General features: G+C 40.8%; 1 protein-coding gene across 1 annotated transcript in view; it reads right to left on the reverse strand.

The window, feature by feature from the left end:
• The window catches only part of zbtb16a (zinc finger and BTB domain containing 16a), an 84,109-nt gene that overhangs the window by 29,610 nt on the left and 31,072 nt on the right, over positions 1–23,427 (reverse strand). Inside the window, exons 2-3 of the mRNA XM_041235061.1 lie at positions 16,821–16,918; positions 2,421–2,507 (exon numbers count right to left, since the gene is read on the reverse strand). Coding sequence (XP_041090995.1) covers positions 2,421–2,507; positions 16,821–16,918 — 185 coding nt within the window. The remainder of the gene's footprint in view (positions 1–2,420; positions 2,508–16,820; positions 16,919–23,427) is intronic.

The following is a 23,427-nucleotide window of genomic DNA, read 5'->3' on the forward strand; positions in this document are numbered from 1 at the left end:
CGTCATGGAGTCAGTACTGAAATATTATACAATTCACCTTTGATAATATTCCTGCTAGCCAAGCCCCATTATATTATTGGATGATCGCTGTAATTACAGTTAGTTTGTAATACAAGAGCGTCCTTTTCTTCTGGGGTAATTCACTTCTGTATCCTGGACAGGCTCAATGGCATCAAAACAGACTGCCTGGCATTATTCATTCAGGACAATCAAAAAAGGAGCAGAATTACCTTGGCTCCTTGGCATATTTCAAGCCGTTCAAGGCATGGCTTCACTTTTTTTAAATACATTTAATTTAATAAGCAAATTAAGTCATTAAAAGTCCACAGGCTAAACGCTCATACAGACAGCTTTCAAGGAGAGAGGGGTCTTGCGTTACCCAGAGATACTGTACACTGACAGGACTCTCAGTGCTCACAATGTTCCGCTTTTCAACAGGACCACGGTAAAAGATAACAAGCAGACTGATTGAAAAGCAGTCATTTGCAGTCATCAGACATGGCCCTGCTCAAAGTGGTACCAGAAAAGGCAATTGTTAACATTTAAAAAAAAAAAACACAACAACCAAACAACTATTTTAATACTGCCCTCACTGGCAATTACTGTATTAATTATTCTTGCTTTTGACTCTTTAAACTCTTTCAAATTAATGAGAAGCAGGGTGCAGCAGCTGAGTAAAGTGTCTCTTCTTGTTTAGTTGCTTTTGTGTTTTAAATAACACCTAACAGACAAGAACTGACGCTACATCACAAAAGCCATCTGTGGTATGTCAGGATACAAACAACTAAAGAAAACCCGCAACTCATATATCAATAAAATACTTCATTGATTGAAAAAAAAAACATTTCTAAACTAAACATTTCGGCTTAGCATCGTCTTCATCGGGGTACCACGTGCCACGCAGCACAACCTCTACATTTTTAAAGCATCTCTGGTCTTCAGTTACTGTAAACACATGTATGCTGCTGCAGGCATGATTTGATAGCTGTGAAAGAACAGGAAGCTCCACTTCACGCCCTCTAGTACCCTTCTCTTTGGACACACTGCCAAACTGAAGCCGAGGACTGAATATTTTACAACTAAGGGGGACAAAGTTGAAAACCCTGGGCACCATAACCCCATCTCTGTACCAACAAGCATGAACTGTTTATGTGATGGGAGTCATGGTCAAAATGTACGGTCATGTACAACTGTTAACTGTACCACACAATACACTGCGCAGCACAGTGCCGATACACACTGAATAAAAGAAGACTCTCGTCACATCTGTAGCCTACAAATTCATTACAGGTTCCTCCAGATCCCTCCAGATACTGAAACTCAACACATTGCAGGAAACAATGTGGATAAGCAAGGCTTTACTCTACAGGTCTGGGTGCTTGCGCACGTTCAAATAAGCATCTCTGGTGTTTTAAATGTATTAACTAGATTACAGACTGAAGCCTGGGGCACGAGCAGTTGTACAGTTTTTTCATAACCCCTTATATAAACAATCATGTAAATAATAATAATAATAATAATAATAAATCATTCAATTCTCCAGACTTGTGCTGAGCATGTGGGTCAACATACTGTAGTGTGTAAAACAAAGCTCTCCACAAATTGCTCTTTGAAACGCTGGAACCGAGGTGGCTGTTCTGTGCGTTCTAAATTTAAACAGCTTCTCTGTCTGAATGTGTGCTCAAGCACAGTGTGTGCTCCGCGAATATTCAGCACAATGCCAGCTGGAGAGTGTCACGTCACCAACAATGGTGGACTTTCGTCTTGTTTTTGTTTTTCTGTGTCCGTGTGTTTGATGCTGGTGCACTTTCCCCTCCCAGAATACTTAGAAAAGATGGGCTGTTACAGAAAAACCAAACAAACCCGCACGTGTCCGTATCTGAACCCTCTCACAGGTGACAGCAGTGCAAAGAGGATTCAATACAGACACAATACAAAGTAACATGAAAGCCTGTGCGACTTTTACCACTAAAGAGGATACTGTATCATTGTCAAATTAAATAACCACTGGTGGAGTCAGTGGGGAAAGTAAAGAAGCCTCCTCACCCCACTGCTAAATTAAGCAAGGCTCCTCCACTTTAACACTGCAGCAGTTTTAATTCTCTCCGTCACTTCTTATGAACCTCAGAGTCCAATAAAACAACTGGTTAACCCAGCTAATAAAACTACCAGATCTTGGATACCCTCCCTGGCTATAGTATTCAGAGATACCAGGCGTTCATATTACTTACGAGTCATTAAAAACCTTTCTGGACCAGTCGTGGATCTTTTCAGGCCCTGGCTGCCCCAGTGTGCTAGCTTCACTTTATCAGAGCCGATAGATGCACTGTCCATACACTGCACAGCTAGGATAGGTTCCAGTTCAATGCACGAGTTCTAAAAGGAGGATGGATCTTTAGGAAGCGTTTTTAACAGCTTACCTGTATGTGTTTGTCTGTGGGCCTCCAAAGCATCTTCTTGTGAGAACTGTGCTCCACACTGATCACAGGCGAAGGGCTTCGCACCGGCTACAAAACAAAAAGAAATGAATCACTGCAGTTTCTTTTCTCCTGATCTTGTAACCTTTTGTTCCCTGAATGAGCCAACAAATAAATAAAGTTGTATTCATACTTGGCAGGCCTTTGACATTTCTGGGAACCTGCAGCATAGCACTGCCATACTATACAATATAAGACTCGATTGTTAAGATCAGAAAGCTGCAAACGATGTAGTTTCAGAAAGCTGTAAACGATGTAGAGGTGGATGGGACACATTGTATAAAAGGAGCTAAAGCACTTTCCATACAGCCACAACAATCAAAGGGTCCTAGTTCAATCAACATTGTAACCAATGCTCAAATGTTTTGGATAAAGCCTACGGCAAAGACTAACGACCCTTTGACGTCTTGAATTCCAATGAATCCGATATGAATCATGCGAGGTGGTAAAGTAATTACACTTGCAATGGCATTCGGAGGTACAGCACATCTACGTGAAATCCAAAGGGCTGCTGAGCAGCAGATGAGAGAAGGCCGTACAGGGCCTGCTGTGCGTCGACAATCACCCAGCTCTGAGAAAAGCAAACAGGTGCGGAACACGGACGAGTTCCTTGAAAACCAACCTTGAGACATTCTGGGTATTGTTACTAAACAGTACTGTAGCTTTTAGGAGCAAAACAGGAAGTGGCTCATCAGATAAAGGCAGAGATAAAAATACAAATAAAAAAAATGAAATTACCTATGACACAATCGCTGAATATATAACCATGCTTTTTTTTTTTTTTTTTTTTTTTTTTTTTTTTAAGATATACAGCTTTAAACCCATAGAATGAAAAGAAATTGTATAACGATGACGCCACACATCTCAAACCTTTGCCTCTCTAATTTTACTACAGCAGTGATTTATTGACTCTGTCATTATCATTAAATATTCCGTTTTAAAATAAGCGATCGTCATTAATCACCTTTAAACAAAAAAAGAGGTCAAAAAACACAGGTTCTCCGAGCGCCCAGGACATTAATATTGATGATCCCCCCTCAAACACTGCATGTTCTTTTACTTTGAGATCAAAGCAAACTGAACTCTTTATCAGAAGATCCAGTCCTGGTGTATCAGTAACAGGGGTTGGGTTTCATGCTGACACTTCACTCTCAGAGTTGTACAGATCTCTTAGATATTTAACGTGCGCAGAAGCTGTGCAGACCAATTCCTTAACTCAATGGAGCACCAGGTGTTTGTGACTGCAGTCTCAAAGATGAGGCAATAATAGCCAAGGCTGCAACGGTACATAGCACAGGGTGGGATCCTATAGTCCTGGCCTCGATAATCCAGATCTGTCTTTCAGCAGCGCGCTTCTCAGGAAAATAAAGAAAGAGACTGCAAATGTGAGCACTCAATTGTGTCTTCATAGTGGTGAAGAATTGTAAATGATTTAGTCATGGACGGTCAGCCACATGTCATTCCCTTCCGGAGTCCATGCATTTGTGAACCTGATGGGAAGGAAATGTACTGTAACTCGCCTTAGATTTATATTACACACCAGAAAACTAAAAACTTCAAAACCAAAAAGTCTTGCGCACCCATTACCAAGCTAGAGTCACTCGGCTTTACAGCCTGCATTCATCTCTCTCCACACACATGTCCTCACCCCCTCGTGGAAGACTGTGTGAATCAGCAGGCACTAAAACAAATCAAAGGTGAAATGGGGACGCAGCAATAAAGGAGCAAGTTAAAAGACTCAAATAAAACAGGCTTTGTAGCACATAAAACATGCAAGAGTCTGCTTTCTTGGTCGTTAGCTGCAACAGTGACAACAAACAGCAACCAAGAAGGATATATAAGTTTGGGACAGCAGCAAGCAAATTAAAGTGATACATTTTGTCTCTAAACACACGCAGGCATGCACGCACGCACACACACACACACACACACACACACACACACACACAACTGTGTTATCAAGCAACTGAGATGAGTGCAGCCACGTGTCATTGAGGAAGATTGCGTTTTGACTTCCCTTTATGAATATTTTGCAACAAAGGGGAAAAGCATGTTTCTTTCTAAGACTTGGCTCAGAATTAGAGGATTCCATATCAGCTGGGCAAATTCAGTATTGTTTTAAGGCAGGATCTTCACATGGTCCATTTTTCATTTGGTAAGAACCCCAGTTTAAGTAAAAACATTTAGATCAGAAGCTTCTGCTCTGAGCTGTTAACATTCCTTAAGGCTATAAATAAGCTTCACAAACCATCTCCTGAATGAGCTTGTGAGGCTTTGGAAATCTTTTACATTAGAAAGTACACTTAGTATCCAAAACAGCAAGATCCATAAAACAAAACACAATGCTGTCAGAACAATGAGTACAGATACAACGCTCTCGCCCTCTCCTTTTCCTTCGGGCTATAACAAGCTGTGCTGTACAGTTTTATTTACAGTACCCTCTTATCAGCCATAGAACAGTACGCTGCCTGCAGATTCAGAGGCCAGTCTGGTACTGTGTGTTCCCTTACTCAAGCAGAGCAGTACCACAGAAATAACATTTATCAACCAAAACAAAAACCCTGGACTGCAGCCAGCATCCCTCTAATAAACAGAGCCGTGTAGAGAAATACAGCGATTGAATATGTAAATAGATAACAAGATTAATTTGACTACCCGAGCCAGTCAAGAAATGTCAACGATTGCATTAGTATTGCGGATCAGAGAGGGGGTAGGGGGGATTTCAGAGCATGTTAACCGTTTAGGGACAATTTTACTGAAACTGGAACTCATTTTTCCTGTTACACTACTAAACCCTAACTGTGATGGAAGCACTTTGCTTCCTTCTCTCATTCCATTCCTGTGTCACAGTTAATAAGCCTCAGGCACCCACTGACTCTTACACAGGAAGGGAATATAAAACCTCAGAAACAAAAGATGAATTTAGCCAACACGTTTCTCAGCTTGACTTTCTTGTACAGTTATACCTTTGAAGTTCTGGATGATTAATGTTGTTATCCTAATCAGTTGTTTATTCATATTCTTTGTTCTCGTTTGTTGGCCTAGTACCCAATGTTCGCTCCGCTTCCCTTTTTGCCATGTTTATAATTCAGTGCTCGTAAAAAGGTGTCCGATTGTCAGCTGCGGATTCACGAAGGCCTTCACAAGCAGACAGCACAGACAGTGCTAGATTCCACATGCTATTCTGCTCAAGAGCTCCCAGTCCAGAGTGGATCACTACCGAAGGGGGAGGGTCATGTTCATCCTTGCATGTCCCTATTGTCACTACTCTTCACACAGAATGCCAAAGGTGCCAATTATATTAAAGGGTCCTGTCAAAGTGGTCTGTTAGAAACTTGACCTAACAGATTCACCACCCAAAAACAGGAGAACGTGACTAACCAAGCAGTCCCAACCCAAGCTGAATCCAAACAAACCATCCACAGGCTACTGCACTGGTTTGATGTATTACTCAGTAGATAATGGACTTCCTTTGGCCTGTCCTTCCTGCCTTGTTTGTTGAAGAGCTTATAATATACACTGGGCTGGTTAAACTTAGAGGAAGCTCCGGTACGGCAGGAATGGGGCATTTGAACCCCGGGGTGGCGGGAGACCTGCTTCTGTACTGTTTAGAAGCCTCTCTGCCAGACTTACAAGTGATAAAACACAGGTTTGTAAGTGCCTTACAAATCCATTTTAAAACTGCACACACATTCTCATGAAGGTCTTTTACCAAGAGCTCTGACGCACTGTATACTAAGGAGGAGCTTCAGCAAGCTTTATGTTTATACAGGGGCCACTCACTGCATCGCAGGTATTTACTGTTTTTCATGCCTGGTGTTTTTATACAGAGCTGTAAAGAAGCCCATTTTATTTCCCCACCAGGTTTTTCTGCCATCATCCTGGCTTTGCCGAGGTCACAAGGACAGCAATAAAACAGAGACTACACTCTAAATCACCATCTGAAGAAGTAGCAGCTTTGGCATTTGATTATGCGACACAAATTCCCTCTCTCTCTCTCTCTCTGTCTGAATGTAAGAATCTGTTTCACTTTTCTGCCTTTATAAAATACTGTTAAGGCTGCAACTATAACCATTTCTGCTGCCTGAGAACCCACCAACAAGACAGCACAGCTTCTGTCCAACAGACCCCACAGACATGGCGTTCGAAAGGTCTTTACTATGCTGTAAACACATTTTACTGCCAATGGGGGGGGGGGGGGCTTCTTTTTGATCTAGTCGTTTCTATAGGGTTAAATATTGGTGGTATATACTTTTATATTGCCCAACACCTATGGAGTGCCTAATGTGTCTGGAGCTGAAAAACAAAAAAACAATTGGTAGCTTTTTTGCTGTACTGAACTGGATGACTCTAGTAGCCTTCGAAAGGACTTTTTGTGCTAGTACAAAAAAAACCAGGGGCTTGTTAATTTGGCAGGATATTTATAGCACAGTACACCAATCCATGCGTGTGTGTGTGTGTGTGTTTAGGCTGAAATGTGATCTTCAGCAGCTATTTCCTCCAAGTTGATCAAAATGAATGCTTTGCAATGCCTTTACCTAGAAAAGAACACACATAAAACACAAATCAAAATGCCATTTATTCCCTCTTTGGCCCATTGTCCAGCTTGCATTTTCCAGTTCCCTCTCCGTCGTTCGTATCTGGATTTCACTGAAGAGCCCACCCCCTGAGCCTGGTTTCAATTAGCCTTGACAAGACACACAACAGCAGCACTGGAGTGTTCACTCAACAGTTTAGTGAGCGCCACACTTACTGTCCCTTTTATTTAAAAAGCAGCAGCTCCCTCTCCGAATTAAAAACTGAAAGAACTGCATCTGATAATAATGATTTATTAACATGTTTGCCACTGAAATTGCCAGTAACAAAGTCAGTCAGGAAAAATGCAGGGAATGTGCCAGATGACAGAGCGGGCGAGCACTCAAACGCCATTTCCATGATGTCATGTGTTGTTCAAAAGGAGTTTTAGCTTTCTCCCCTCCTTGTTCTGCTGCTGAAAACAGAAAAACAGAAATAAAAGGAGGAGAGTCACCGCTATAAAACTTCCTTTCCTTACAGTGGTATGGCTCATTAAACTTCCCCCTCCAACAGATTTTACAATGTCCCAATACATTCTTTACAGGATAACCTCATTGTCAAAATGTATGCTTTTGTAGGGACTGGGGGACGGACACTTGGTTTTGTACTGTACTGTGTCAACAGCATTAACAGCTTTCTGGGTTCATAATAAAAAAAATATCAACAGCAGCATTAAATCAATCCAGTGTTTCTACACACAATTTACAATTTCAACAGGAAATTTCCCAGAGGTTCTCTAATCCTATATACTGCATAGCTGGCATATCCTAAGGAACTGCTTGCCAGATGACTAGAATAAGCTCTATTTTTGCCATGTGCTGGGAGGCGAGTGGCAGTGAAGGATTTTAATTAGATTTTCTGAACAGAGGCAGCTTACATGCAGAGATACAGCTTCCAGTCAAATCACTGTAAAATTGATGCACAAATTGAGGTGTCTAGTTTACAAAAAAAAAAAAAAAACACACACACGGGCTTCCGAAACCCAAAGCAAGCACTTGCAATGTAAATCCCCGTAGTACGAAGTCTGGAGAAGCCCAAGAAAAGAGAATTTCCAAAAGGGACCAGTAAAATCAGCAGAGTCACATTTTTCTTCCTGTCACTTATTCAACAGGGTTCATGCAGTATGTGAATGTAGATCTAAACCAAATTAAACTGCACGTAAAATAGGTAAACTGGCTGAGATCAGTGGGCCAATTCTTCACTCTTTCTTTTAACAGCTAAAACTATAAAAACACACTGCTGTGTTTGCTAATGTCACTAAACAAGACGCTTTGTTCCACAGCATACCCTCGGACTCTCTCAACAGAATACTGACTAACTCTCAAAGATGTTCTAGCTTCCTACCTCCTCATAAACCTGTTACCGACCCCAATCACAGAGACACCTCGCTGTACTCAAACCTGCAGGTCAGAAGAACTTGCCCTCCAACAACACTTGGCAACTAACGCTAAGTTACGTTAACTTTGTTAATCAATTAATGGGTTTGAAAAAAAGTCTTTTTTTCACCTGTACTCTGAATCTGTTACATTGTTACTTTGACTGAATCTACGGAATTGCGTGGCTCTATAAAGACAACTGGATTGCATTTTTTGCAGTCGGTAATTTACGGTCTAATCATATTCATCTGTGGGCTGCTCTCACTCAGCGATAAGGCTTTGCAGCGCTATTGAGACACGCTTGTACTGGTCACGGCTGCTTCATAGTAAATACCCAGTGTGAGCCCTCTGTAATTTAGCTTGAGAGTCAATCTGTGAATCTGCACTCAGTATATATGTGCGTGAGTGTGGCTGGCAGCAGAACATTCTACACATTCGGCTAGAAGCTTTAGCAGCTGGCTTGTCAACTCAATAATATACTACACTGGGTTACAGCGCATGTGCTGAACTGCAATGGTGTGTTTTAATGGGTTAACTTGCATGTTTCCAATAGATTCCAGAGCCACACACTGTCAGCGAATGTGTTCCACCACAGGCAAGGTTTACTCCAGAATAATAGAACAGTGTGCATTGAGCTTGGCATCTCCCAGCCAGGAGGTGGGCAAAACCCCCCAAACAAAATTTGGTGCCGCAGACAAACAATCAAAATTAATTAGTTTTGTTTTAGGCTATTCTTTCTGCTGGCCACATGTAAACGAACAAAACAGAGCTCTGTTGATAAAAATAACACCTCAAGACTTCTATTCTTAATCACTTTGAAAAAAAAAAAAGTGAAACAGAGCGGAGGTTTGTGTGTAATCTCTTTTCAGCAGACCACCAACCCAGACGGAGGGAAAGCAGCCGAGCAGAGAGTAGTGTGGCTTCCTGGCTGCCGAAAAAGAGTGGGCTTGTCAAAAAAACAAATCCATACTGCCCTGCGGCTCCTCTCCAATCTATTTTCTGCTCAGCTGGCTTTAAACGAAGTTGTTATGACTCATTAAAATGCCCGCAAGCTTATGGAAGTCGGCCAATTACAATTTTAAATGTAGCCTCCACTTCATCCCCCTCCTCACTTTTTTTTACTGGGTGTAACCCCCACCTCGTCTAACTTGAACATAAAGCTGGTTTCAATTTGTTTACAAAATAAACAAAAGTAAAAGAAAGTCATCTTGCAGGAAGAAGATTTACAAAATATCCGAGATGCTAAAAAAACAACCTATATCAACTACTTTTGTAAAAAAAAAAAAAAAAAAAAGGTTCTTGCTATTGTACTACACTACACACACACACACACACACTCTGCAGCAATGCAGACTCCTCTAACATGTCCATACTGTACTGTGTATTGGGGTTTGTGTATTTCTTTTGACACTATCTTGGAAAAGGAAATATTAAGTATACATCAATAAAAGCCTTCAGTAAACAAACCATTACAGTAATCACCCTCACACAATGCAATATAGCTTGCAGTGTTGTGCAGACAGCACAACGGCTACATTCAACCACATACCTGTTTGAAATACTAATGAGATCTGATTTATGTTTATGTTCAGCTAAACCTGATTAAAACTAAATAAACAGTGTAATTACAGGTCGATCAATTCTGTTTGCTGGAAAAATCCAACCAGGCCACCAGATTGGTTTGCTGGGCTGTCAATCATTACTCAAGAGGCCAGTGAGAATGGCACTCGCATTGTCTTGAATATTCGACTGTCATTAGGAGCATAAGTGGAATATTTTAAAAGGCAAGAGCAGCATAGTTGAAATAACAAACAGACACTGAATCATTACTGTTCACAAATGCATACTGCAGCTCACATGCAGAGAATATATTCCCTCCTACTCTCAGAAAGCATCAATAATAGCTTTCAACTGTGCAGTCTCTTTAGTACCCAGGATAATGCAGCTCTGTTCATTCCTTTGAAATATGTATTACTAAGAGATGCATGACAATGCACCACGAAATACACTTCACCTTGACCTAAAATGCCATCAGAGAAATAAAACTTATGAATACAGTTTTTAATACAGTGCTTTTCTACTTAGCAATTACTTCTAATATACATGGTTAAGGTTTGCATAAATCTGGACTTATAGTGCTGTTTTATATATATATATATATATATATATATATATATATATATATATATATATATATATATATAGAGAGAGAGAGAGAGAGAGAGAGAGAGAGAGAGAGAGAGAGAGAGAGAGAGAGAGAGAGAGAGAGAGAGAGAGAGAGAGAGTTTTGCTTTTTTTTTGCAGAGGAGCAAATGAATCTTCAAAACACCCAGCAATGTTCCTTTTTGACGAGAGCTGCTCAGAGAAAAATGATGAAGCAAATCCAAAATTCAAATCGCCTGTGTTCGGTTTTAGAAAGCACACAGTGTACTGTACAGCCCATAAAACCCCAAAGCAGCCGCCAGACGCTGCTGCAATCACCCTCCATCAAAACACTTTGTCTGCATACGAAAATAAGATCCCGCGCCGAGCTGAATACCAAATCAGCCCATCAGAGTACAGGGCACTTGCTACTTAGCAACGAATAAAAAGGGATTTAAAGCTGTAATACCCAACAACAAAAGAAATAAGATCAAGATCTGTTGCTGGGTGTTGTGGCTGGCTTTAGCTATTTGTTTTAATTAAAAACACTAGCAAGAATCAACAATTAGATCAGGCCCAAAATAACCCGTCTCGCTGTCTGTGTCTGATCCGCTATACTCCAAAAACCCGTCGGACGAAACTCCAGTCACGTTCCCCCTAAGATACTACTCCGTCCCTTGATTTCATTTTGCTTGTGTATAATCCACACTAGAACACACATTCTACTGATCTGTATCTCTCTGTGTACTGTACCAGACAGATGCCAGTAGTAGATATACAAGTATGCATTAAAAAAAAAAAAAACAAGCACACCGGATTTTCTTTGCTGCCCTTTTACAGGATGGAGACAATGGAATTAGATCTGCATTGTAATGAAAACATACAGAAAGCCACCGAAGTATTGGGTGGATTGGGGCATCCACACTGTAGAAAGCCTAGACAATGGCACGGTGTGATCACCCGGAAAATGGGAAAGCTCAGTAGTCCTGTTCAAATCAGAGACAACTGCCCCTTTCTGTGTCAGCCCGGAGCCCAACGTGATCATGAGGTGCTGGCCCTGTAAGCCTGAACAGGCACCATTACAGTCGACCCAGAAGGACTGCTTTACATCTAGCATTGGTATCTACGAGACAAAACCACCAGCGAATTGAACACACAAACCTGGTGTGAGAAGCTTCGATCTGGGGCTGTGCAAGCGCTTTCCATACCTTTTGAAAAGTCCCAGTCACCATCCCACCCCATATCTCTGGCAACTATTTTTCACTCCTCCCCCAATCACTGTGGAGCATGAAGTATTTCACAACCAAAAAATGATCGCTTCAAACAAACAACTGCTGGTGGTGGTGGTTGAACAAAGGGTGGTATGAAGGTTAATGAAAATGAAGAAAATAAAATGTGAAGAGTTGTCGTCAAGTGCACCCAGCACAGAGTAGCTATAATTGAGAGGATCTGCCTCCAGTGCTCATACAAGAGGGCACTGTCTGCATGATAAATGCATAGGAGGCGGGCTACTGATCTAACACCAGAGATACCAATAGGGTCCTCTTTTGCATATTTGCAGAGACCGAATATAAACTAATGAGACCCCCCAACTATTGTTAGAAATTCCGGCTGGCATGATGTAAACAGTGTTTAAAAATCAATTCTACGTCACGAGATTTCAATGCGTATGACAATGGATCTGTGGTTTTAATATATATATATAACACTAAGACTTCTTTAAACCCATGAAAACAAACACTGAACAAATGTGTTAAAATATGTACTAATGGGTGTTAAACTGTAAAACAAGAAGATGCTGCAAGTCAAGGGTAGCTGTGTTTCAGGTACAGTTTTCATCACTGCATCCCACGGCCCTTACCAGTGGCATTATTGCTGTGCCTCCTGCTCTAGCATGCAATGCTTTTAGCAGTTGTTACAACGAGGCTCCGCATCATCACTGAGATCAAACGATACCCGATTACTCGTCACCTATCCTCCCAGTACAATGCTGGGCTGTAATACTGCTTGCCTTTAAAACTTTGAGGCGTGCATTCTGTGTTCCAAAGGGAATGAGAAGACGGCAGCATCTGCGGTCTCCTCATACCATAAGCAGGCTTTCTAAAAGCCTCCCTACCCTGAATCCGTAGTTTAGCAAATGGCTAACGAAAAACAGGCATTGCCAGGGATCAGTTCAAACCACAACCACTGGAGCGTCAAATTAAATAAGGGCATATCGAAATATTAGTCAGATTGTCCAGACCACCATTCCTATATTCAATCTAACAACCCCCCCCGCCCGCCCCAACCTTAAGGAAGCCTGTTTAACAAGAAGTTTAAATTATTTCAGAGTTGTTTTTACCCCCAGACTCATCATCTCTGACTGACCTTTTTAATGAAAAACACTCAAGCCTGATGTAATTTTAAAGTAAGAGCTTAATATACAACAACAGGTCAGAGAAAATATTATGGCTTTAAAATCAGCACAGAGAAGCGAGGGAAAGCAGCCAAAACAGGAGCTTGGGCAGTTTACATATCCCCTGTCCATCATCCCCAGCTAATGCTCTCCGGGAGAATGGGGTTGAGGGAAGGGCAGAGCAGGGCTTTTTTTCATTTGTCTTTTATTTTTGTTTTGTTTTGCTTGTCTGCCCCCCCCCCCCCCCCCCCCGCTGCCCAACCACCCCCGCGTTTTCTTTCTCTCTCTCTCTCTGAGTGTTTGCGGCTTGGCTTGCTGTCAAGTTTCATTAATTTCTGGTTTGGGTACAGTATGTTCCTGGACACACATCTGCAAGCGATCATAAACGCTCTGGAATGCTGGCAGAACATTCAGACCTGCCTGCAGCCGATGATGTCATCATTCTGAGGGAAGGGCTGGATGCCAGCCAAGTTTTGAGAAGAGTGCTCTCACAGCCAGAGAGACACAACAAGTGACAGGGGTGCTTTTACTGTATGCACAGCGAAGGCCAAAGGTTTTGCACCCCCCTATAGAATGAACTAATTTTGCTTCATAAAAATTCGAATGAAACCTGCTGAATAATGTTAAGTTGAATTACATACCGTTTTGTAGTTCCTGAAATCCTGTACTACTATTATGGTTTCCGGTAGACTTTTGCAATATAATTTTGTAGTTTCTTTGATTACACGATGCTACATAAAAAAAAGAAGATCTAAAATTATGTTTATTTAGTTTTTTTTTTTCTTTATGTCTCAATCCTAAAATTCAAGGTGATGCTAAACTTTTGGCCAGAGCTGTATGCAGCGTGTTGAGAGCAACAAAGCCAACGAACCCATAAACAAGCAAAAAAATAAATAAATAAATCTATCTAGCTCAAACAAATATATTGAAGATGGCAGACAAACAGATACAGATTCCTTCAACTCTCAAGGCCTGTTTTCAGAGACTGTCGTGTTTCACTAAATCAATAAAAGGTTGCCTGCCTCCCCTCTCCCATCGAGGCACATCGTTCCTGGAAAGCTCCAACTCAAACCTTGCATCTCGCTCATTGGAGGATTCTTCAAAGTGCATTGTGTGCTTGTTACAAGGTGTGATGCTTTTCAAAAGGGGAGATTAGACTGGTACTGTGACCCTTTTGTGATTAGCAACTCGAGCTACGCTTGAGAATAAAGATTCCAAACAAGGGACTTTGGAGGATAGCCTCTCAGGCTTTTCCTCTAACTGTTAAAAAACTGATCGATGCGGGACATGAGAAAACTGAAAGGATTTTTAAATGTTGTAAAGGAAGTAATAAAAAAACAACTCTGAAATGTATTTCAACTCCCCCAAACTGTACCGGTAAGGACGTTGTTTCTCCCTGATATGCACTCTTCAATAGCCTTTAAAATTACTTTCGGTACTTTATCGAAAATGTTAGCCAGGAGTCATCAGAACCTGAATAAATAAACACATCAACAGATATATAAAGAAGTTATAAATAAACCAGTACGCCGGGCTGTTCTTTAGGTTTTCTGTTAGCTATATGACATTGGGATAGCGTCAAGCTACCCTATTACTTTTGTAACAAAAATCACCAACCATTAGCACGCTAATCATAATGTATACACACACTTTTGAAACTAACACCAGGAGTCAGACCATATAAACTAGAATGCTGCATTTGTGAGGTTAGAGCTTCAATAGCTTGCTTGTGTCGAAAATGACAGGCTTTTCCTAAAACACCCAGGAAACTGTATTCTAAAGCTGGGTCGCTGTTAGGCATCTGTTGAGTCATCAAAAGCAAAAAGAACATACAACAGGATCTTGGTTTTACACGCACCAGCAAGCACAACCTGAACACTGACACCGAGAGAAATGAAAAAACACAGTTCTGGTCCAAAAACCTTGACTGTATTCTTTCATTTTTTGTTTACAGCAAAGACCCCCCCCCCCCTCCCCCCCCCTCTCTATCTCAATTTGCGAAATTTGGCACAAGGCTCACTGTACATACTGTACCCACAGCTCTGGCATACAGCCCAGGCTGGCCGCCTGCCAACTCCACAATAATAAACACAGTCATTGCCGGCACAAGCAATGGAGAGGAGAAGGAGGGGGAGGAGAAGGGGGGGGGGAGCTGAAATGGTACACCGCAATACACAGATAGAATACCAAACTGCATTCTTCCCTGCCTTGCAGCTAGGTGCTGGGTGAATGCTTCAGACACTTACTTAGTTGCACTTTGTTAAAATAAACTTTGATTAGCACAACAGATATGGATGGCGTACCATAGCACAAATTCTGTCGCGCTTATCGAGGGAAGAAAGATAGGCCGATAAAGGGGTTTCCAGCAATACTTATCAAGCCTTTGTACAGTAGTATTCAGAGGGACACTATCAGCCTCAGCCACACACCTCTTAGGAAGGCATAGTGTAAAGTTTCTGGTCTGCTGTATGGAGGCCTTTGAAAAAGGGTGTGAGGGAATGCAAGGACTGGTAGCGGGAAGATTCTACTGTTTGAAGTCCCTCCAAAAGACAGGTACTGTAGGTAAAGCTAACTTTTACAAGAGAAGTGTGGACTTGTGTGAAGCAATACAACATTCCTACTGCAAACCAGCACTCGAATCAGCTGAAGGGTTACAGTGCCAGCAGTATACGGCAATTAAATAGAACGCAAGCCTTTAGTTTGGACAGGAGGTGGGAGGAGAAAGGGAATGGGGTGGAATTGAATTAGCACATGTTTAAAAGATCACGGCAGCGTATTTACTTGACCCTGTTCTCCTTACCTCAACAAGGTCTCTCCTGTTTGAAAGAACAGCTGTTTACAGTAAAGGCTGGAAACCGTAAATGCAAGCTGAAGCAAGGCTTGGTAAGGAAGCAAGGCATGCTGGCACTACTGTGCTTACTGTACATGCCCGCAGATGCAGCTGCAGATTTCCAGGAGTGTTCCTCGTGCCTCGATTAACACCCAGGATTAAATTCAGGAACAGCTACTAGAACACGTTTATAAGCTAAAAAAAAAAAAAAAAAAAAAGGCACCCACTCAAGAGAGTCAATGCGCTTGTCACTTATTTTACTGGCCGATTTTGACATCTGCCACAACGCTCCTGAAACAGAATCACCCCACAGTACAAGCATTGGGTCTCAGATATTGTAAACTCAAGAGCACGGTGCGAAACGCCATCAATCACCCCCCCTCCCCTTCCATCGCGGTCATTACAATAGCACAGTTAAGAATGTTCACGCATGAAAAATGTATCCATCTCTCTCTGTTTGTGTTGCAAGGCAGGCAGGTAGGTATGTGCTGTCGGTGATGCTGGGAAAGCACCGTGTAAAATCAAGGAAGTGAAGGACATGGATTTCATTTTGTTTATAATGGTTTTCAAAGAGCTTGGGCCACCTAGAATGGGATTCCTGGTTCTGGGGAAATGCATGCCATCTGACTGACTTAATTGTATGAATTGAGGCGCAGAACATTTGAGAATATTAATTAATTTAGAATATTAACAGAATTAGACACCTGACTTAATGGATTATGTCATTTAAAATCAACCGAATCTGTATCCAATAAGCTTTGATAATCAATGTCCGATACACAATCACTTCCTGTGCTGTAGGTCGTATGGTAGTGAGGTTGACCTACAGCAGGAAATGGTTGGGTACCAGAAACAGCAGAAACCTGCGTTCTGTAGCTCTGTATTAGAAAAACAGAAAAAAAAAAATGTATGGTCAAGCTGTTTTATCAGATTGACATACAACATTTAAATTGAGCTCTTGCCATTTTACTCAACCTACTGTACTGGCCTGAATCCAGAGTGGCTACACCTCCATTCGTGCCTACCTGAATGAGACAGCAGGTGCATCCTTAGACGCAAACTGTCCAGGAATCTCTTTCCACACAGCTCACACCCATAGGTCTTCATTCCACTGTGCAGCTTCCTGAAATTCAGAAGAGAGCAGGCTTATTAAAACAGAGTTTAACCAAATCGAGAAACCTAGAGCGGACCACAGGAGACAATGGACTGCACAGCCGTGGCTGTTCTAGAAGGGTGGGTGCTTATTCAAATGTGCCTTGGCTATTAACCCAGATCTTTAATCACAAGATACAGAGGTATTAATAAGAACCAGACTCGCTTACCCAAACACTGGCAGAAGTTCTACAGCATTTGCAGCAAGCGCAGAAATTGCTTTTCATATTTCAGAGGCATTGTCTTGTGTACAGGGCAACACGTTAAACACCACGATACAAGACCTCAGCATTACAGTGATCTTACAGTAAAGCCCTTCTTTTGGATTACAATCCGTTGTTTTTCTTACTCAGCCCATTCTAAACTTCAGAAAACATCTACAAGCCATTCTGGAACTAAACAGCACAACAATAAAGACACTCCATCATTATAAACACATAGCAAAGCAATTACTTTTTATACTGGAAACAATAAAACATTTCACAAAAAGATCAGTAAAAGCAAGCAAGAGAATATTTAACTGCCAGGAAGAGTCTCTTCTGGCTTTTAGAGGTAAACCAGGTAATTCTAACCAGCAGAGAAATGCAGCACTCTAGAATGATTTCATAAGAGCGGCACCAGGAGGTTTTCCAACTCATTCTGATCATGTTTACACTGGCTCAAAGGTTTGAGCCTCAGGGGGATTGTGGAATCCAGATATTTACATCCTACCTTTGTTCTACAGTAACCTTCAGTATTCAAAAACAGAAACCTTTGGCGCATTATACATACGACCCCCTAGTCATCATTTAGAAGGTTATAGTTTGACTGACCGAACATATGTTTCAACTAAGCCGTCATAAATGTTCTTTGCACAGTCTGCCAGAATATAAACCCACTGATCAGAAACAGTTGCTCCCTTTGAACCTTTCGCAGTTTAAAATTAGCATTCTGACACACAAAAAAGCAACGTTAAAATTTGAAAGAATATTTAAGAACCGGTACAGCTACTTCTCTAAGTGAATTATAATCAAATCATTTTACCATGGTAAAAAGCAAAAGCTGTACAAAGGCACGACAAAAACAGCAAGTCAAAAGCCAAGGTAAAAGTAGGACTTTTGTATCGCAAGCCACTACATAACCACGCAGACACCATGGGAAACAACATGCAATTATATCATTTTAATAACAGAACACACAAAGCAACAAAAACAGCACACTTCATTCAATTTCATTAGATAATCTGCATTACTTAAAACTGAATTACAACATGATTACCTAAACAGTTTCTCCATTAACAGCTCATTCACATTCATGTGCGCATGCTTGCTTGGGTATCACAGACAGTCGGGTGAACTTGGGTTCTCGTTAGTTCAATATTTCCATCAAAGGGTCTCTCATTAATAAGAGCGAAAGTGAAATATTTGCCTCATTAATGACACACGCACCCCCCCCCCCCGCCGGCCGTCTGAAAACATACTTAATCAGGCCTGTTTTTCAGCTGCCAACCTATTAAATTACATCTCTAATTAGAAAACAACAACCTCTATTGAAATACGGCAAACTGCAGCTGTGTCACATAACACTGTCACCTGCATTTACAACAATATATCGACAAGTTTGTTAAAAATGTTATTTCCATTAGAGCGTCCAAGGTCTTTCAGGGATCTCAGGCGACTGTGGATAGCAACAAAAAAAAATAAATAAAAAAACACACACAGAGATACAAGTGAATGAGGATAATTACTGAATCAATGCATAAACTACACTAACTAAAACACAAGATAGTACAGATTTTCTGATCAGAAAATAAAATAATTAGTGTTAATATTGCTATATGAAAATGTATTTCTCTTTAACATAGAACTTGTGAAGCAATTAAATATGTGCATTTATAGTGGTAGGGCAAATTTCTTTTTATTACTATGATAACACCATTCTGTAATTGTTACCACACATGTAATTAGTTCTTTGTTTTCTGTTTGTGACAAATAATTACATGTCACTAGCAAAAAATAAATATGTATATAGACTTTGTTTATACTACTATGCAAAGACTGAATTCTTTATTTAATTGTAACTGACAAAGGTTTTGCAAAAATATAGGCTGTGTTGTACTTTGAGCAGAATTCTGTAGCAGATTGCGCCAGTCCATATTTTACTGTGAGTTTGATTCGGCCCTATTTAAAATGGCCAAATTAAGTTCATGTGCGTCTCATTAAACTCACAACAACACCTGGGACGGCTCAAAGTGATTTGCAATATTTCCGTCATGGCCCCCCACTAAAACCAATCTTTAGGCCAGAGAATACAGAATTTCTTTTTTTCGCAATGTCAACAGAAGTTGAGTGGTTTCCTTTTTAACAGGAAGGAAATCTCTTTTCAGGTCACAAAATAAAGTGTATATGTTGCACTGAAGCGCAACCTTAGTAAATAACAGCCAAGGATTTGCTCACTCTGATGAAGGACAACCAAAAATGTGGGAGAGGGTAACCTGGGACAAACTAAACAGCAACGGTGTTGACCAAGACACAGGTTCCTTCATTTCAGACAGACGAAAAGAAAGCAGCCCGGTGTCTCATCAGAACCGGCCCTGCACCAAACGGGGATCAGCAGAGACAAGCGGGTGAGGAATAGAGTAAAGCTGCAAGCAATTAAACAGGCCCGCAAACGCTCACAAAATACAGCCACTTCAAAAAGGGAGAGTAAGCACTGGAGAGCTGGGGGCAGAATACAAACACCCAGGACAGGAACGTTAGGGAACTACAAAATGAGTTATAACATGCCATTAACTAATTCAATAGTGTACACACCATTAGCACACCAGTGGTAGAAGTATTACAGACATTTTTAATAAGGTGTTAATTAAAGCCACATAAATACATAGCCCCAAGTTTCTGCCATTTACTGCTTTAACTCATCATAAAATGGCGATTAAACTGATTACACTTTAAGCATTCGAATAGGTTTAACAGATGAAACCCATTCCCACAGCAGTAAAGAAATCTTCTATTTAAGCAGAGTATTACCACGACACAATGATTGCACTTTGGGTCTAATTTGGTGCAAACTGAAGAAACCCGTCTTTCTGATGTTGACACACTGGGGCTGGAGACGTGTTTCACTAAAGTCCAAACAGAAGTGCATGGAATGCAATTGCTGCGTTTAGATTATGTTGTTTGAATTTCACATTCTACACACTCTACAAAGGAGGGCTATTTAAAATAAATGCTGTATTCCTGCATGTTTATTTAAGAACTCTACCCCGGGGTAGCGGTGATATACTAGAAACATGTTGTTCAAATGGATTAACTGCCCCTACTGTTTCATATATTAGACCTTTCTTTGTGCTTGACTTTAGACTTTACTGCTCTGCTGATTGGTGGATAAAGAGCAGCCAACTTGGGAGGGAAAACCAATACAGCCACACTGTCATTATTGGGAATATTTTCTGACCAAGTAGCCGCGACCTTTCCCAGATGGAATTGCAAATAAGCCTTTCATTTGTGTGAGCCGCTGCAGTTCCTTTTGCCTTAACTGTTGAAACAGCAGATAGCTGGCTACTTGGTTCAAGCAGGCTGACTGCAGCCATTTAGGCAGGCTGACATAAAACTCTCTCGAGCCGTTTACTCAGTTAATAAGAGACTTCGTCCGACAGTCGGTTTTGACAACGGCAATAAATTTCAAATTTATGTCAACAAAGCATATGCTGAACACCTCATTTCGGAGCTGGAGTGGCACGCTGCCTCGTAAATCAGGCCTCTGTTTGAAATGAGAGTAGATTACAGGCCTGCGTTATTGAACTGTTACAGCAAGGCCCGTATAAAATGTGAACTTTTTAATTTCAGGCTGGCCCTTCTGCTATACATCATACCGGAGGAGTTCCCCTGTCATTAGGGGCTATGTACGTGGTCCCAGGAGGGCACCACAACAGCAAAAACAGGTATGAAGCAGGCGAGCAGTTTTAAGGAGGGCCGCTACACTGAAAGCCCAATTATTCCAACACCCGGACACTGAAATTCATTGGGAATAATTTTAAAAAGAAGAAAAAAAAAAAAATCTTAAAGTGCTTTGTTATTTTAATATGCTATTGGCAAATATTTAATAATTGTATGTACTTTTTAGGTTTGCCATTTAAAATACATTGTGCAATCAAAAAATGAACACACATAACTACAGGGCTGCAGTACATAGTATCATATTGTAGGATTTGGAGAGCTATAATTGACTGTCTGAATTATGCATTTGGTTCATATTATCTTATACAGAGCATTTCTAAATGTTAAATGTGCAGTATTAGAATGTATAAGATGCAGTCTAGCAAAGCATGTACATATTTAAATTACAATTTACCATTGGCCAAATCTAAACACATTTAGGAAAGGCACCAGCTGGAAGCTTCGTGTAAGGTACCACACACACACACACACCACTAGTACATGCACCATTCATTTGCCTTCAGAAGGTCCCACAGGTCAATAGAAAGTTCAAGTGCCCCCTGAACAAAGCCAGATTAAGGAATTTGTATGTGCCCAACGACAGTGGACAGAGTTCAGATGGGGAACAGTGGCACATCTGTCAGTTTAGATGAATAATAAAGATTGAAGCTAATGTTCCACAATCTGATGGTACAGCACGGTGTTAGATTTACAGTGCCACTGCATTTCTAGGTTCAGTAAACTCATGCATTGTATGCCAGTTTGTGTGAAATGCACATTGAACTCAATTGTGTGTTTTCCACATATATTCTCTATTAGGCCACGCTTCCTTTTTTGAAATGCCATTGATCCCACCCCCCACATGAACTAACCAAGGGTTTGATGTGGTTTGATATCACTGTGCCATAAAACAAGAAGCAAACCAGCCTGGCTGCAGAAAACACAAATTAAAAAAAAACAACTTAACCGCATTTGTTCTCAAAACTAAATATGACGACAGGAAAAGACATTCTGTTCTGAATTACATTTGAAGATACTGAACAAATGAAAAGCGGCATACAAACTGTATCTGCATGTACTGTCATCCAATCTCATACTGTATATTGCTACACTTGTGTTTTTTTTTTTTCAGTAAATCAAATGTATCCACTTATAAAAAGCTCTGAATGCTGGTCTTGAAATCAATTTTTCTACAAAAGAAGAACATGTTTCCAAAACCATGTTTTAAGACCATTAAAGTAAGTGGGCTGGATAGCAGCAGAGGAAATGGAACGTAAAATGGAATTCACGTTAATTCAACCTGTCCATTGGCTCTCATGAAAGCTCTTATCATTCCCATTAGAAACGCAACGGTTGCACAGGCAGGTTAAAGACAGTGTGATCTCATGATCAGAACATTTTATAAAACAAATATATAAATAAATGCATCTATCCCTTGCGTAACCTGTTCGTCAGCAACTCATTTCTGCAGGAATGTGTACCCAGCACTCGATAATGCTGCACAAACCCTTGCAGTCTATTGTGTCCTAGCCTCGTGTTTGCCTACCCTTCTGTTCCTGATCTTTTTTTTTTTTTTTTTTTTTTTTAATTAAAATGTAGAAAATGCTCCTGAATTTCCTCGCAGCGCTGGCTGTTTATCAGTGTCATCCGGCACATATCAATGACTCTTCTCTCCCCCCCCTGCAGCAAAGCATTTCATATGAATTCCAACCACACTCTCCCCAAAGCTGCAAACTCGTGCGGAGCATATATGAGCAGCGGGAAGAGAAGAGCCTCAACGTTTACTCTGCAATGTAGCCGTTATTTATTAGATTGAAGAATTACCACCTCGATTTGCCTGAAGCCGTACAGATAAGCTGGCAACACTACCCAGTATGAAAGGGGTTTGGTATTACATTTTCTAAACATCAATTTAAACACAGGTTGGGAGTTTATTATTATTATTATTATTATTATTATTATTATTATTATTATTATTATTATTATTATTATTTATTTCACAGAAATACATACGAGTACCCAGTCAGAGTGTCACTGGCTCTTACCACATACAGACTGTCACGTCTGGTAACCCTTATCAAGGCTCTATAATGTACGCAAAGCTGCACACATTCTATTACGCACCACAAGCCCCTTTTACTGGGAATCAGTAAGCAGAACCAGTACACAGCAGCCTGAAACCTCCAGTCTGTTAGGTGTGTGGCCTGAGCCAAACATCCTGAACAAAAGGCATGAGACTCCCCCATTAAAGAAATGAACGTACCTGCACTTGGTCTGCTACTGGAGTGAAGTTTAAATTTTCAGAATACTCTAGGTGGAACGTTTGAGTTATTTAAATGTGCTAATGTAGACTTGCCCATTTCAGCTACATCTCTCTCCCCCTCTACACCAATTCATACTGGTTTCCTCTTGGATATGAAATGTTGCCAGCATTATGAGTGGTGGCACTATAAAAAGATCCAGACAAGTTCTTCCTTTCCTATAAATTATTCATGGCTATCACCTTCAGTCAAACAACAGAAACTTCAAGGATGTCTAACTTTAGAGGATAAAACAAGAAAGA

This window comes from Polyodon spathula, chromosome 36 (genome assembly GCF_017654505.1).
Source record: "Polyodon spathula isolate WHYD16114869_AA chromosome 36, ASM1765450v1, whole genome shotgun sequence".
NCBI lineage: Eukaryota > Metazoa > Chordata > Actinopteri > Acipenseriformes > Polyodontidae > Polyodon > Polyodon spathula.